Raw genomic sequence first — 18,112 nt, forward strand, 5'->3', positions numbered from 1 at the left:
TTCTACTCCACTACATCTCAGAGGCAAATATTGTACTTTTACTCCACTAAAATTATTTGAAAACTTGAGTTACTTTGTAGATTTTGATTATTATTATTACAAAACATACATTACCCACTTCAGCCCTGTATACACTTCGGACATTTGAAAATAGCTGATCTACAAGCTCAAAATGCGCATTGTGAGCTTGTAGATCTGCTATTTTCAAAAGATTTTATGTTCAGAAACTTTTGAAATGAGACAATCTGCAAAATGAGTACTTTTACTTTTGGTACTTTAAGTGCATTTTGATGCACTTAAAGTTATGTTTTACTCAAGTAATTGATACTTTTACTTAAGTAAAACAATTGAGTACTTTTTCCACCACTGGTGTGTGTGTGTGTGTGTGTGTGTGTGTGTGTGTGTGTGTGTGTGTGTGTGTGTGTGTGTGTGTGTGTGTGTGTGTGTGTGTGTGTGTGTGTGTGTGTATATATGTGTGTGTGTGTGTGTGTGTGTGTGTGTGTGTGTGTGTGTGTGTGTGTGTGTAAATATAGTGAGCATATGAAAGTCACAGCCAGACCCCACAAATATGTTCTTAAATATAGAGATATATAAAACAAATTATAATAATCATGCTCACATCAGCTTTCTGTGTACACACACACACACACACACACACACACACACTCAACATGATTTGTGTGCATGGGGATCTCATCTTAAACAAGCTACGTGCTTAACTGAGCTATCCAGTTTAGTAGACCTTGTATTGCGAATTTGTACTTCCATGTACTGCCATGTACTGTTCTCATGTCTTACTAAATAAAGTACATCAATCAATCAATCACACACACACACACACACACACACTCCAAGGTCAACAAAGTATTCCTTAAACATTCCAAATGTAAATATCAACACATCGTATATTAAAACAAAATATATACAATGCAAATGTTCTCACCAACCTTTATGGAGAATCCTTTGTTGATCTGTTGTTGTTCTGTTTTACTTCATAATATCCACCAGTATAATATCCTTTTATTTCCATAATATCCATCATTATTATACACTATTATCTCCATAATTCCTCATTCAGAACACCAGGTTTATCAACTCCAACATGAAATGATTAAAGGTTGTGATCTGGATTCACTTCAAGCTTTCAGAGAGTTGGTTTGACAACAAACACAACAAACACACACTTCCACATGTCCCTCAGTCCAAACAATCACTTCCTGGAACTAGCCTATTAAACCCAAAGACTACATTTCCCATGAACGCCGGCTGCTGTAGGGACAGTGATTTCAGACGCGGAAGTAGTAGTTCTTAAGACTTTTAGGGCAGAATTAATTCCATTTTAGAAAAAAAGAGAGAGAAAAAAATAAAATAGCACATCTACCAGCTCTCAATGCTTGTAGAAAATGATTGATTGAATACTTGATTTTTATTTACTATCTCACACGTATGCATACACATATACTCTTGCACTCGCATTATTATCAAAACATAAAATAAAATAAAATAAAATAAAATAAAATAAATAAAATAAATAAAATAAATAAAATAAATAAAATAAATAAAATAAATAAAATAAATAAAATAAAATATGATACATACATTTAATAGATAAATAACATTGTTTACAATTTCTTTATCATATGAAATATAGTTTTCAGTTTCCTTGTCTCTTAAGTAATGATCTCCATAGCATTCATATGTTTCCCAAAGCTGGACAAAACCGTTCTGCTTTAATACCCCCTAACTATAGACAGTAAGACATTTAGGCTAAAAGGATAACACTAAAAAAGTCCTGGGGGGGGGATATGTTTCCATTGCGGTCCATGTATTCAATTCATCAACATAACATTAAAAACTAACAATATTTTACTGTCATTAAAAAAAATGTCTCAACTCAGAATACTCCGGATTGTGTTTTTATATCCCACGCTGCACTGTGGGACATCATTCATTCTAAAGCAGAGGTCTTCAACGTCTTTCAGGCCAAGGACCCCCTAGGGACCCCCTTTAAGTTGTATAAGATTGTGTTTGCAGATTAAACTTCTTTTTTTTTCACTTGGTCTGCTCTTTTTCCCCTCTACACCTTATACCGCATAGCCAAAAAATAGCAGATCTACAAGCACGCCTCACATCAGAACGCCTCGCCTGTGAGCTTGTAGATCTGCTATTTTTTGGATATAGTTCTCCTCAGAAAAAATGGATGCTAGTGTTCAAGTGGTTAAAGTAAAAAAATAATAATAATAATCCTATCACACAAAGATTTGGCGGACCCCTCTGTAGTAACCCTGAGGACCCACCTAGGGGTCCCGGCCCCCCTGTTGAAGACCCCTACCAGTCCATACCAATGCAACTCCTTGCAACCATTATCCACAATGACAGATGCAAGGAGTTGCATAGAGACAAGGCCTACAAATTCACGCCCACTTTTGACACAGCGCCACTACTCGAGGTCCGTTAGAACGATGAACTGCAGCTCTCAATGCAATCTCTATGAGAGGCATTGTAAAATACCCTCATTTCACTGGCTAACTACTGAGGCTGTAGCAATTTTTTGGTGTTCTAATAAACTGTCCCATTTGTTTAATTTATCCTTCTTAATGTCCCATATCTGTCATCTTGAGATCTTAGTTGGTCAGGCGACCGCCTGTCCTGCCTCTACAGTGGGTACACCACTGGTCAGTGCTCGGCGCTCGTAAAGACAGTGATGTCACTGAAATGCGACATCATGTCTGTCTGCCGTCTCCCCTCTGCTGTGTTAACATTGTGGGTAACTCGTGAAAGTGGCAAATTAAATGTGAAACACATCAACTATTAAGAAAGCAAGAAGATATGTTGACAAAGACACTCCATACATTTGGAAACATCTTTTTATTTAAATCAATATCGTCTCCAGTTAATGTAGGAATATTTTAAAAGTAGGCTAACTCTCATATCCTCTCATAGGGAATGCATTGGCAGCTGCAGTTCATAGTTCTCACGGAGCTCGTGTAGCGGCACTGTCTCAAAAGTGGGCGTGAATTTGTAGTTCCCGTGGTGGGCTATTGGTGTGGACTGGCCTTAAAGGGATAGTTCACCCAAAAAAATCATTATGGATTAGTCACCCCATGGAGACTTGAATTCATGGATATTGTTTTTGTCGCATTCCTGAGCCAATAATTTGATGACCAGCGGTATAGGAGATACAAAGGAGACTCTTTTGTGTCTCCTACCGGAACCGCTGCCGGTCATCAGATCATTAGCCTGCCCCAGCGCGTCTGATATCTGGCATAGAGGGGCGGGTTCAAAATCTCCGGAGAAGACGGCCAGGGACTCCCATTGGTTCACCGATCTGAGTGCCCGCCCCCGCTCCACGCCCCCCTCCTCCTCCCCCAATGTGCAGCATTGAGAGCTCTGACGTCACAACATTTGGAGCGACGCCCACTGCACTCTGGTTGGTTGGGGGAAATGAAAGGTTGACTCCCGCTTCCTATGCCAGGAATGTCAACAGCTTGGTCCAAATATCCCAGAATTCAAGTGTCCATGGGGTGACTAATCGATAAGGAAAAAAAGTCATTTTGGGTGTGAACTATCTTATTACAATTTTTATAGTGTAAATACTAGAGAAATATCAAAAACGTTTGGGGGAAAAAAAGATTTTCAGATGGGGGTTGATCGCATATCAATTTGGGGGTCCACGGCACGAAAACGTTTGAGAACCATGCACTGTTCTAAACAAGGCAGTGTTTTCTGGAGATCAGCTTGGGCAATAGACGCCTTAACAGACAACGTCACACTGATAAGAACCAGTATGCGCGCGCAGGCCGGCACCAAATGAACCCCACCGCTCATAGGATGCAATGTTAAAGTGGTCACAGCCTCACGTGTAAAAATGCATCCCATCAAACTTTCAGATGCCGTTTTCCTCCCAGTGTGGAGGAAGAATGCTTAGGATGTTTACTGTGATCTTCTCGCTCTTGTGTAAACAATAATAGCAATTCAAAGTTGTCCCCCAAACCCCTCCAGTGGCTGTCATCAGTCATATGATGATCACGGCACCAGAACCTTCTCTTGCTCGCTCAGCTGCAGCCCGTCAAGCCTAATTTATGCTCAGCCCCGCGAAGGTGTCACGCACACAGAGAACACGCCGAAAATAGGAGACCTCCAAGCTCAGAGCGGGTGCATTTCGCCTTTCCGACATGTCGCCTTTCCGACGTTAACGAACCCTATACCTAACCCTAACCCTAACCCTAACCGCACGCGGAAGCCACTAGTCGGAGTGGCGAGATGTCGGAATGGAAGGAGCACCCCGCTCACAGCGGTCTCATCCGCGACGCGGTTGTGAGCTTGTATGTCAGCTGTTCTCAGCGCACAATACCGTTGCGCGGTGAAGTACATAGTATGTCTCGCTAGGGCGCGCCTAACTAGCCAACACACAAGAGGGGGGTTGAATGAAGTGAAACCAGCGAAACCCCAAAACAACAGGTTTGGGGATCTGTTGAGAATTGATTACATGATTGTATAATTGATACAACAGTCACCTGTGCGTCCAGTCTCAATGTTTGTAAACAAATAATTGGTCTATTTACAGGGACGTGCACAGATAGACTCTAGGTGGTTCTAGAGCACCTGCCCTCTTGACCAGAAGTGCCCTTTTGAAGTGTGCCCAGTTTACAGCAGGGGTCTTCAACAGGGGGTCCGGGACCCCTAGGGGATCCTCAGAGTTACTACAGGGGGTCCGCCAAATCTTTATGTGATATGATTTTTCTTTTTACCATAACCACTCGAAACCTAGCATCCCTTTTCTGAGGAGAACTTTAGCCAAAAATAGCAGATCTACAAGCTCACAACGCCTCGCGCTGCGAGGCGTTGTGAGCTTGTAGATCTGCTATTTTTGGCTAAGAGGTATAGGTGTAGAGGGAAAAAAGAGCAGACCTAGTCAACAAAAAAAAGGATAATTTACTTGAGCACCTGCCCCTCAAAATGTCTGTGCACGCCACTGTCTATTTAGACGTAATAGAGAGGGTGAAAAAAAAGAATCCTTGGCTTTGAGGCCCTGCTTTAGATTTTCCAGTCTTTTACCCACATGCCAAACATCAACTCTGGTGTGAGAAAGAACATGCATGAAAAACAAAATAAAAAAACACATTCATGGGCGCGGTCAGCAGCCACGCGAGGGGGGCGTGTCTTCAGTTCACAATGCTTCATTAGAAGTTATATTAAAGCTTTTCTTGCGAGGAAATGATCCTGGAGTTTAAATGTGGCTGCTTTCCATCACCATCCGTGTGTGTGTGTGTGTGGTGTGTGTGTGTGTGTGTGTGTGTGTGTGTGTGTGTGGGGGGTCAGACAATTGAAAAGGAGATGGGGGTCGTCATGATAATCCTCTTTTTATTTGTATTCCTTTTTGAATTTCCTTTGTTTTGGCCATGTTTTCATTAGTTTTTTGTTTTCGTTTAAAGCTGAAACCAGAGGCTATGGCTATCTGGGGGTCACCGCATTGCGCACTTTCAGGGTTAAAGGATCTACAGCATGAATAAAAAAAAAAAAATGAATATCTATTACGTCCCTCAAACGTTTTCCAAAAGGTTTGAGCCTAAATCAAGCTTCAGATATACTCATTCCTCAACTAACTTCTCTCTGGCTTATAAAGCACTTTCACCTGCAATACCACATTGTCCTGTTCTCATGCATACAAACTGGTTGAAGGGACCATCCATAGGCTAGGTAAGAGCGCCACCTGGTGGAATTAAAAAAAAAAACAAGGAAAAAAAGAAAAGGCAGCGTTTCCTCGTCGTTGGCAGGATGAGCCCTGGCAGAATGACGCGTTAACGCGTCCATGTGGCAGTGAAAGGGTTAAAGGGTCCACTTGGACGCAAGGTTTGTCCCCTGCCTCTACAACTCGTCCTTCTCACCGCCGTCCTGCTCGCCCTCCTCCTCCTCTTCGCCCTCGTCCTCGGGCCGCGGCGCCGACCACCCTTCCTCTCCTCCTCCGCCCTCAGAAGGCGGGGGCCCGCCGGCGGCGTAGAGCTTGACGAAAATGGGATGCACCACGTCCTCCACCTCCTTCCTCTGGGCCTTGATGTCCTCCAGGTCCGGGTTCTTCTCGGACTCCAACCACGCGATCTTGTCCGCCACGACCTTCTCCATGGCGTCCTTGTCCTCGTCGGACAACTTGGCGCCGAGCTTCTCCTTGTCGGCGAGCTGCTCCTTCAGGCCGTAGAGGTAGGACTCCAGCTGGTTGCGGGCGTCGATGCGGTCCTTCAGCTGCTTGTCCTCGTCGGCGAAGCGCTCGGCGTCGTCCACCATGCGGCGGATGTCGTCGGGCGTCAGCCGGTTCTGGTCGTTCTCGATGGTGATCTTGTTCTTGTTGCCCGTCGCCTTGTCCTCGGCGGTGACGCGCAGGATGCCGTTCACGTCGATCTCGAAGGTGACCTCCACCTGGGGGACGCCGCGCGGCGCCGGCGGGATGCCCGTCAGGTCGAAGGTGCCCAGCAGGTGGTTGTCCTTGGTCAGGGAGCGCTCGCCCTCGTAGACCTCGATGGTGACGACGGGCTGGTTGTTGGAGGCGGTGGAGAAGGTCTGGGACTTCTTGGTGGGCACCACCGTGTTCCTGGGGATCAGGTTGGTCATCACCCCGCCGACGGTCTCGATGCCGAGGGTCAGCGGGCAGACGTCGAGGAGGACCACGTCGCCCGTGTCCTCCTCTCCGGACAGCACCCCGGCCTGCACGGCGGCTCCGTAAGCCACGGCCTCGTCGGGGTTGATGCCCCTGGAAGGCTCTTTGCCGTTGAAGAACTCCTTCACCAGCTGCTGGATCTTGGGGATCCGCGTGGAGCCTCCGACCAGGACGATCTCGTCGATGTCGGACTTCTTCAGGGTGGAGTCCTCAAGCACCTTCTGCACGGGCTTCATGGTGGAGCGGAACATGTCCATGTTGAGCTCCTCGAACTTGGCGCGGGTCAGCGTCTCGGACAGGTCCTCGCCCTCGAAGAAGGACTCGATCTCGACGCGGGCCTGGTGCTGGGAGGACAGCTCCCGCTTGGCCTTCTCGACCTCGCGACGCAGCTTCTGCACGGCGCGGTTGTCCTTGCGCGCGTCCTTGCCGGTCTTCTTCTTGTAGAGCCTGAGGAAGTGCTCCATGACGGCCTGGTCGAAGTCCTCCCCTCCCAGGTGGGTGTCGCCGCTGGTGGCCACCACCTCGAACACCCCGTTGTCAATGGTGAGGAGGGAGACGTCGAAGGTGCCGCCGCCGAGGTCGAAAACGAGGATGTTCTTCTCGCCGTCCTTCTTGTCCAGGCCGTAGGCGATGGCGGCGGCCGTCGGCTCGTTGATGATCCTCACGACGTTGAGTCCGGCGATGACGCCGGCGTCCTTCGTGGCCTGCCGCTGGGCGTCGTTGAAGTAGGCGGGCACGGTGACCACGGCGTGCGTGACCTTCTTCCCCAGGTACGCCTCGGCCGTCTCCTTCATCTTCGTCAGCACCATGGCGGAGATCTCCTCGGGGGCGAACGTCTTCGTCTGCCCGCTGCTGACCTCCACCTGAAAGTGGGGCTTGCTCTTCTTCTCGGTGACCGTGAACGGCAGGTACTTGACGTCCTTCCGCACGGAAGGGTCACCCCAGGCGAGGCCGATGAACCTCTTGGCGTCGAAGACGGTGTTCTCCGGGTTGGAGGTCAGCTGGTTCTTGGCGGCGTCGCCGATCAGACGCTCGCCCTCGGCGGTGAAGGCCACGTAGGACGGGGTGATGCGGTTGCCCTGGTCGTTGGCGATGATCTCCACGCGGCCGTTCTTAAACACGCCCACGCACGAGTAGGTGGTGCCCAGGTCGATCCCGATGACCGTGCCGACGTTCTCCTTGGCGGCATCGTTTGCGGCGGCAAAAATAGCGCCGGCGAGCAGAAGCAGCAGCAAGCTCAACAGCCTCATCCTCGACTTCATCATCTCGTCTGTTCGGCTTCCCTTAAGAAATGTGAACAGCGAGATATCGAACAGATTCTGTCCTTGGCCGTTACTCCCAACCGAAGGCTAGTGAGCAAACGTCCTCGCTTGGTTCTTGGTCGCTGTATGATAGAATATTATCTTTATAACAACAGGTGTTAGCAATATCTCAAGATTTATCTGATTATACCACTAATAGACGCTGTGCAGTCGGAGACAACGGTTGGCCGTCTGTCCCCTTTATACGCTTCGCTGTGATGTGGGCAGTGATGTTGCTGTGATGTGGATACGTCCATATTTGGAAAGTGCATAAGGGACAGTGGTGGAAAAAGTACTCAATTGTTTTACTTGAGTGAAAGTATCAATACTGCAATGTAGAAATACTCCGTTACAAGTAAAAGTCAGGGAATAAAAATTGACTTGAGTAAAAGTACAAAAGTATTGGTATCAAAATGTACTTAAAGTACCAAAAGTAGAAAGTACTATTCATGCAGAATGTCCCATTTCCATGTAAAAATGTACACAAATCTTTTGAAAATAGCAGATCTACAAGCCCACGACTTGCGAGAGAAGCAATGGACGGCCGTGACGTCGTCCCAAAAAGATTAACTTTCGTCCACTCCTATGTTATGAGATTTAGGTGTGTAGAAAAACACGTCTAGCTCGGATTTCTTCTTTTTTTGATGAAAACGAGCCTTATTCATGAACTGCCGAAAACAACAGAACGGACGATCGCGGTTTTTGTTTTCAGGTGGATAGATGAGACCCTCCCCCCCCCCCCCCCCCCCCCAGACAGCCTTAGTTTACATCAGTGTACACATCTTGGCTACCTCAGAATAAGGTAATAAACTGTGGCAGCAGCGGATTAATTAATGAATTAATACCTGGCAGAAAAAGTGTTAATCATTTTTCATTGGTTCAATAATATTTATAAAACTCATAAACACACATAACCACTTTCACTTAAAATGATTTTTTTAAATTTGGCATTATAGATTTGACTTGTCTAAAAACATGAACATTGCATTTGTGTGTGCGTGCGTGTGTGCGTGCACGTGCACATGCATGCGCGCCCGTGCACGTGTGTGTGAAGTACTACCTCTGAGAGGTCTAAAAGCCCTTGGAGCTTGGGAGCAGGAGCCATCAGAACAGTGAGTGAACAACAAATCAAACATGTTGAGAGTGTCCAGCCCTCTTCTCGGCCACTTAGCACCAACATACTGTATATACAGCCTCAAAGAGCAGAGGATGAAGTGGCGGGGGGAAGGAACTGGATTTCTTCGGTGCTTTCATCCCAAAAGGACCCTGAGTGGATGGATCCATTTAGAATAGATAGGTCCAACTGGAACCTTACAATTACCATTATAATTTAGACATTTTAAGCAGATGCTCCCCATCCAGAGTGACTGTACAATGAGCAAGATAAGCAAGGGATAATGCATGGCTGCGCCTCGGTGGTTAATCGCCCTGTCGGGCTTTAAATTTCAATAATGACTACCTCCCCATGCATTATCCCGCTTATTACACGGCTACTTAATAAATACATAAATACATTTACCCAAAAGTAACAACAAAACGAAGTATTTCCTTGCTTACGGCAATGAAAGTATTCCATAAGTATTGGGCTGGGCGGACAAGTTCGCCTCGCAAAAACAAATGACGAAATGGAAAAAAAACTCGCCCCAAAACACACTCGCCCCCCATTCTATTTACTGCCAATTTGCCTGTAATACCGCCGGATTTGCCCCGGGGCGACTATGTTTTGGGGCGAGCGTTTTGGTATTCCCCCGTTGTTGCGCCACGATAAACAAGGAAGTGCAGTGGATCAAATAGAATGACTTTTCGGTTATTGCATCGTCTATTTCTCACTTCAAATGTTTTCAAAAACATTCTTGAGAGCAACGTTTAGTTGTAAATGACATTGGTTGTTTGTTTACATGGCTGTCATGTTGGATAAAGCATAAAATCAAGCAGCACAGGTTGATATGAGCAGGTGTTCTGAGTCTCTGATTAGACAGCGGTCCGTTATTGAGCTCAACGGTCATTATCGAGAAATAATGACCGATGACTGACCAATCAGAATCGAGCATTCAACCAAGCCGTGTAATAATCACATACATAGAATGCACAGCAGTGGTGTAAAAAGTACTCAAATGTTTTACTTAAGTAAAAGTATCAATACTGCAATGTAGAAATACTCTGTTACAAGCCCATAGCTTCAAAATGGCTGCTCGCGGTAGAAATGTTATTGTTCCAGTGGATACACGGATCCCTCCCCCAACCCACGGAGACTTTTCTTTTGACATACACAACGTGGCCTCCACAGCGTTTCAAAGATCGTCTATTTAACCCATTAAGACCTGAAGCCGATTCTACCAATGTCTTCTAAATTCCAACAGTATTCTGAAAAAACGTATGTTTCTATATCAGCGGTACTCAATCTTTTCTCAATCAATTTCAAGGACCCCCAAAATTATATGTATTTGGCCGCAGACCCCCATCTCAAAATGTTTTGTTCCAGGGACCATCGAGAAGCAAAGAATGGAGTTAAAATGTTCGCTTTAAAACAATATATATTCAAAGATTTTCACGCATTTTCACAAAACCTTGATGTCCTGACAGGTATAGTAATACTCATAATATGAGTGTGTATGTGTAATCACAAACCCTCATACACAATTCAGTGTGTGTGCGTGTGCGTGTGCGTGTGTGTGTGTGTGTGTGTGTGTTTATGCGAGCACGAGGCACATTACACACACACACACACACACACACACACACACACACACACACACACACACACACACACACACACACACACAGTGTGTGCTCAGTGCTATCTGTACAGGTACAGGCTCATGCAGTTCTGCTCAGATATCTTTCATTACACAAAAACAACATCAACAACAGCAGCGTAGCAACGAGCATCTCCAGGTGTTTCAATGCTTTTGGTAAAGATAGCGATCCTCTCGCTGCCTTGTTCCAGGGATTCCTATTCCGTCTCTGTCGGGCAGTGAAGTAGCAAAGTACATTTACTTAAATACTGTAATTAAGTTGAATCAAAGAGAGAACGCTTACAATCTCCTCCGACAGCTTGTCTCACACACGCACGCACGCACGCACGCAACACACACACACACACACACACACACACACACACACACACACACACACACACACCTCACTGTCAACGCTCTCCTTCTCTAGATAATATTATAAATGATATACTACAACACTGGCAAAATGTCTGCTCCTTATCTATATGCTTACAACAAACATGACTCTAGAGTCTAGATGCATGCACTCTCCTCCTATCTCCTGTCCTTCTATCTATGGGATACCTGAATTCTCCTTCGGGATTAATAAAGTATCTGGTATAAAGTATATTGGCACGAAAACGTTTGAGAACCACTGCTGTAGGCCTATAAGTACATTTAGATTATTACTGAAGTCAAAATGTTAATACAACACATTTACTTGTAACTGAGGCAAACTGTACCGACCAGAAAACACCACCTCTAGCTGTTCCTGTGTAAACAAACTGCTGCAGAGTTAGAGTAGAGTACACAGTTTGCTAACCGGGGCGAGGCTATTCATCACAATTTAGCGGTGCTAGCAGACAGTGTTGGGACAGTAATAACATTAGTGTGTAGAACGCTCTCCCAGACACAAATAGCTCCACTCTGCTGCTGTTCCCCTGACCGTCCTCTTCCTCTGTGTGTGTCAACACACACCACTCTGTCTAACAACCTGCCAAGCACTGTTGATTGATTGTAAGTAAGTAGGTTAGAGAGAGGCTTATTGTCCGTATCCATTTCGCAGTGCGCTATAATAGACTCCTGGGAGATGGAATGGAACACCTACAGTCAGCTCCCAGTACTTACAACAACACCTACCATCAGCTCCAGTACTTACAACTTACAACAACACCTACCATCAGCTCCAGTACTTACAACTTACAACAACGCCTACCATCAGCTCCCTGTACTTACAACTTACAACAACACCTACCATCAGCTCCAGTACTTACAACTTACAACAACGCCTACCATCAGCTCCCTGTACTTACAACTTACAACAACGCCTACCATCAGCTCCCTGTACTTACAACTTACAACAACGCCTACCATCAGCTCCCTGTACTTACAACTTACAACAACGCCTACCATCAGCTCCCTGTACTTACAACTTACAACAACACCTACCATCAGCTCCCTGTACTTACAACTTACAACAACAACAAGGGTATGCGGTTACCCTAACTCAGATATTAGACGCCTCTGCCCTGCACAGTCTGATAGAAATCACAAAGCCTTAATAACAGAAATAGTCTATGTAAGTTAAATTAATTGCAAAACATGACGCCCCTTATTCAAAAAAGATGGCGAATGCATTCTTCTCTTTATAGGGCCTACACAAGTAATAAAATTACCTGTGAGACCTTTATGAATTGAACCTCACAGTCAGCAGTCAGTCTTTGTGTTGCATCAAGTTGCATCACCCCTGGTTTACGTGGTCAAATGTCTGACAATACACATGGACTTGAATCCAAGATATTTATAGAAAACATCATGTATAAACAAACAAACAAAACACATTAGTTTAGACAACACTGTTGATAGTGCTGTCAAACCAATATAATGTATATACAGTAGCTATCTATGATATCAGCCTGATCTCACAGAATGTAGGACCCCCTATATATTGAGCAGGGACCCCCTCTATATTGTATAAAGTTTCAGATGCAACCTTTTTTGTTTGCGTGGTCTGCTCTTTTTTTCCCTAAACACCGATAGCTCTTTGCCAAAAATAGACGATCTACAAGCTGCACCTTGAGCTTGTGGATCTGCTATTTTTGCTATTTTTGAATAGGAATCCTGAAAAGTAACATTTGTATTTAATTTCAAATGCATTTAGTTATGCTTATGTTAACTTTATGAACTTAAACACAAATACATTAGACATAAAAAAGACAAAAGGATTTTAGTACTAGTCATTAAAGTGAAGTAATTAAAGCGGGTCATCTTTGTTTGGAATTGTACCAGCTGAAATCGATAATACATCAGTATTCTGATATTAACCTGCGGGCCGCATGTAAGTGAAGGTGGGGGCCGCCAGTTGCCCATGTATGATCTACGTACGCAGATATGTTTGCAGCTGGAGAGCCCTGGTAAGGCCCTGTTAAAACAGGAACAGGAGAATGAGACAGGTGACAATCTGTTTCTCCAGTAAGCCTTCCTCAGCAGAATCAAGGCAGAATTAATGTATGATCAGCGTCGTCTTGTTCATATAATCTAAATTTATGAACAAGACAAAGCCTGTTCATAAATTTAAGCACCTTTTAAAAGACCAAAGTGTTGTAGCTACACCTTCAATAACAGAGAAAATGTCTTGCCTGCAAAATTGGTATTTTGGCCAGAGGATGGCGCTGTAGGACAGGTTATGGGGGCCACTCAAATAGTTGATCTTCACAGATGTTATAAAAGCCATGCATGTTCCTAGCAGGGTAAACAAACAAACTATTAAACAAACATCCACTAAAAAGACAATAAGGTTCACATACTGTAGGGCAGGGGTCTTCAACAGGGGGTCCTCAGAGTTACTACAGGGGGTCCGCCAAATCTTTGTGTGATATGATTTTTTTTTTACCTTAACCACTTGAACCCTAGCATCCCTTTTCTGAGGAGGACTTTAGCCAAAAATAGCAGATCTACAAGCTCACAATGCCTCGCGCTGCGAGGCGTTGTGAGCTTGTAGATCGGCTATTTTTGTCAAAGAGGTGTTTGGTGTAGAGGGATAAAAGAGCAGACCACGTGAACAAAAAAAGTTGAATCTGAAACACACTTTTATACAATATGGGGGTCCATGCTTCATCTCTCTCTCAGCTAGGGGGTCCTTGGCCTGAAAACGTTGAAGACCCCTGCTGTAGGGTCATGAATGAATAGGCTCTGCAAACAAAGCCCTGAGGAACTCCACTCAACAGCCTATGGGGTTTGACCCATTAAGACTGGGAACGCATACGGCGTCATTTTAGATTTTTAGCCACAACCATTATCTTATCTACTTTGGGCTATTCAAAAATAGCAGATCTACAAGCTCGTAGCACGGCCGTGCTACAAGCTTGTAGATCTGCTATCATTGAAAAATCATATGCAAAATGCATATAGGGCTGAAGTGGTTAATGTATGTTTTGTAATAATAATCAAAATCTACAAAGTAACTAGTAACTAAAGTTTTCCAAAAAATGTAGTGGAGTAAAAGTACAATATTTGCCTCTGAGATGTAGTGGAGTAGAAGTAAAAGTACTGAAAATTGGAAGTACTCCAGTAAAGTAAAAGTACCTAAACATTTTTCTTAGGTACAGTATTTGAGTAAATGTACTTAGTTACTTTCCACCACTGGTGTTATCGTTTCTTTGAACAGTCGTACAAATGAGTGAATACGGTATCTTGAACATTTGCATGGGCTGCCTCAGTGAAAAGTGTGTCAACTGTCATTATGAGTTCATTTGAATTATCTCTCTCTCTGCCTTACATGCATTTTCCTACACACACCTTTTAATGAACGTGATGATAAAATAAACTGACTACACGGTGTGGAAAAAGTACTATTTGTTTTTTACTTAAGTAAAAGTCAAATGCATGTATAGTAGCAACACTGTTACAAGTAAAGGTTCTGTATTCAAAATGTACTTGAGTCAAAGTTTAAAAAAAAGTACGTAAGTAATGTATGTTTTGTTATAATAATCAAAATCTACAAAGTAACTACAAGTTTTCGAATAATTGTAGTGGAGTAAAAGTACAGTATTTGCCTCTGAGATGTAGTGGAGTAGAAGTAAAAGTACTGAAAATTGTACTTAACATCACTTTTAACACTCGCGCACGCACGCGCGCGCACACACACACACACACACACACACACAGACACAGACACACACACACACACACACACACACACACACACACACACACACACACACACACACACACACACACACACACACACACACACACACACACACACACACACACACACACACACACAGAGTTTATTCATAAATTGAGCACATTTTAAAAGACCAAAGTGTTTTACTACTTCAATAATAAATAAATATGAATAAATAAATGCATCAACATGGGTCACAATGCAGAGAAGACGAGGACATAAAACAGTGGTTCTCAAAGTGGGGTCCGGGGACCCCCAGGGGTCCTTATTGAGGAGGGTTCCAGTGGTATCACCGGCTAAAATTGCATCAAACATCAGTTAAACCACTTTAACTCTACATACTGCACATTGGCTATATTTGAAAATAGCCAATCTACAAGCTCACAACGCATAGGGATGCAACGCGTTGTGGGCTGGAAGATCGGATATAATTTAGTTCTTTTTTTTCCCTTTTTTTCCTTTCAATATGAGAAATTTGAGATACCGTTTTTGAAACATTTTAACAAGACAAATGTTGAATGCTCGATCGATGCAAATCGAGTGCCGCACCACGACTTTGTAGATCTGTTTCTTTTTTTTGGGGGGGGGGGGTCGTGAACATTTTGTGCAAATCATTTTGAACTCAACGCAAAGATTTTAGTTACTTTAAAAAATATATATATTCAAAGATCTGCACACATTTGCGCAATGCAATGCTTGCGATGCTCAAGTTACTGTACACCACTGTACTTAGTTACTTTACACCACTGCCGGGTCGACTCATCCGCGCTTGAAGCCACACGTCCCGAGCAGGGTGAACGCCAGGTCCACCACGAAGAGAGCCAGGTTCACGTAGGTGAAGAGCGCCACCATGAGCTCCACGGCCCACACGCAGTAGCTGGGCGGACACTCGGAGGGCCGCGGGTTTCCCCGGAACATGAACAGCGGCCAGGCGATGGCCGCGTAGACGTACAGGACCACCGAGACCACCAGGAAGATGAAGGAGACACGGTCCAGGTCGAACGGCACGCACTTCCTCAGCTTCTTCAGGACGTTGACGGCCACGATCAGCGGGATGATGGGGAAGGGAAGGACGTACGCCACCACGCACGCCACCAGGGCCGGCTTCCCGCGGTAGCCCGTCAGCGAGACGAAGATGAGGCACGACACGAACGCCTCCAGGACCTTCCAGAACCCGGGGAGAGCCGCCAGGTAGCTGCCTTTCTTCCGGTCCAGGAACTTGTCCTTGATCACCTCCAGAGAGACAGAAAGAGAGAGCAGAGCCGAAGGTTCAATATTAAGCGTTTAAAAAAGGTCTGAAAGTACCAGTGGTGTAAAAGTAACTAGGTACATCTACTCAATCAAGTACTGTTACTTAACATTAATCCAACATGCAGTATTAACCCATTAACCCATTAAGACCAGGAAACGCATCGGTGTCATTTTAGATCTCAGCTGTAACCATTGTTTTGTACTTTTGGCTGATTCAAAAATAGCAGATGTAATACTTTTACTCCACCACAATTATTTGAAAACTTGAGTTACTAGTTACTTTGCAGATATAAATTGTTACATTATAAAACATACATTAACCACTTCAGCCCTGTTTTATACATAGGCTATTTGAAAATAGCAGATCTACAAGCTCACAACGCGTCGCGTTGTGAGCTTGTAGATCTGCTATTTTCAAACATTGTAGTACTTTTACTTTTGGTACTTTAAGTGCACTTTGATACCAATACGTTCGTACTTTTACTCAAGTCAATTTTAAATCCCGGACTTTTACTTTACTTAACAGGGTACTTTTACTTATAGGTAAAACATCTGAGTACTGTTTTTCCCCCCCCAAACACCGTGATACTCACCTCGAGCAGGTAGGCGCCGCCGCACAGGAACGCCAACGCGGTCATCGCCCAGGCGTAGACGCACGTCCAGCACAGGTAGAAGTTGGCGTAGGTGATCGCCACGCTCACCGTCATGAGGGCGAAGGCCATGGCCACGCCCGTGGCGAAGTCGTCCCAGTCCAGGCAGAACATGTTGAGCAACACGTCCAGCTTGAACAGCTCCAGCACGGTGATGACCAGGGTGACCAGCGGGCAGAAGAGCCAGCAGAACATGGCGTAGATCCAGTAGCTGTGGCTGCCGGCGCCTCGGCAGGCGCCCAGCAGGAAGGTGAGCAGGCCCAGGACAATCTGGAGCATGTGCAGCAAGCCCCGTCCGCCGATCAGAGAGGACGGGGTGAACACCGCCTTGGACAGAGTGTCTTTGACCGAGGCCAGACACGATCCCATCTCTCCTCTCTGCGTCTTTGTGGTAGTGGACAGAGTGCTGCTCTCCTCTCTTTGTCTTTCTAGTATAGTGGACAGAGTGCTGCTCTCCTCTCTTTGTCTTTCTAGTAGTGGACAGAGTGCTGCTCTCCTCCCTTTGTCTTTCTAGTATAGTGGACAGAGTGCTGCTCTCCTCTCTTTGTCTTTCTAGTAGTGGACAGAGTGCTGCTCTCCTCTCTTTGTCTTTCTAGTAGTGGACAGAGTGCTGCTCTCCTCCCTTTGTCTTTCTAGTAGTGGACAGAGTACTCCTCTCCTCTCCTCTCTTTGTCTCTGTTGTAGTGGACAGAGTACTGCTCTCCTCTCCTCTTGCCTCTTGTCGTAGCTCCACCCAAGAGGTTGATAAGAGCGGGCTAGAAGCGGTTTACTAAAGTATCCTCACTTTATGCTTTGCATGATATTATTCATACATGATATTATTCAGGGACGTGCACAGATAGACTCTAGGTGGTGCTAGAGCACCTGCCCTTTGCCCTCTTGACCAGAAGTGCCCTTTTGAAAAAAAGGTGTACAGCAGGGGTCTTCAACAGGGGGTCCGGGACCCCTAGGGGGTCCTCAGAGTTACTACAGGGGGTCCGCCAAATCTTTGTGTGATATGATTTTTCTTTTTACCATAACCACTCGAAACCCAGCATCCCTTTTCTGAGGAGAACTTTAGCCAAAAATAGCAGATCTACAAGCTCACAACGCCTCGCGCTGCGAGGCGTTGTGGGCTTGTAGATCGGCTATTATAATAGTTATATATTATAAAATATAATTCTTATGCTTGAAATAAAATACTTGAGCACCTGCCCCTCAAAATGTCTGTGCACGCCACTGATATTATTCATACATGATATTATTCATACATGGACGCTTGACGTTTTATGTGGTTAATGTATGTTGTAGATCTAAATCTGCAAAGTCACTAGTAACTAAAGTTGTCCAACAATTGTAGTGGAGTAAAAGTA

The 18,112-nt window shown here is 44.9% G+C and overlaps 3 protein-coding genes across 3 annotated transcripts in view; 1 reads left to right on the top strand and 2 right to left on the bottom strand.

Moving 5' to 3' along the window:
• Positions 1-18,112, top strand: part of LOC311063058 (pyrin-like) — a gene marked incomplete at its 5' end in the record, with an annotated part of 670,464 nt that overhangs the window by 299,200 nt on the left and 353,152 nt on the right. The window lies entirely within an intron of this gene.
• On the bottom strand, positions 5,869-7,902 carry LOC311063924 (endoplasmic reticulum chaperone BiP-like; the record flags this gene model as incomplete). Its single annotated transcript, XM_084083556.1, has 1 exon — positions 5,869-7,902. One exon carries the CDS (start codon positions 7,900-7,902, stop codon positions 5,869-5,871), a length of 2,034 nt encoding a protein of 677 aa, XP_083939682.1.
• LOC311063925 (myeloid-associated differentiation marker-like protein 2) lies at positions 15,619-17,129 on the bottom strand (the record flags this gene model as incomplete). Its single annotated transcript, XM_084083557.1, has 2 exons — positions 15,619-16,092; positions 16,704-17,129. 2 exons carry the CDS (start codon positions 17,127-17,129, stop codon positions 15,619-15,621), a joined length of 900 nt encoding a protein of 299 aa, XP_083939683.1.

The sequence above is a fragment of the Gymnoscopelus microlampas genome, assembly GCF_963454915.1.
Source record: "Gymnoscopelus microlampas genome assembly, chromosome: 16".
Classification (NCBI taxonomy): domain Eukaryota; kingdom Metazoa; phylum Chordata; class Actinopteri; order Myctophiformes; family Myctophidae; genus Gymnoscopelus; species Gymnoscopelus microlampas.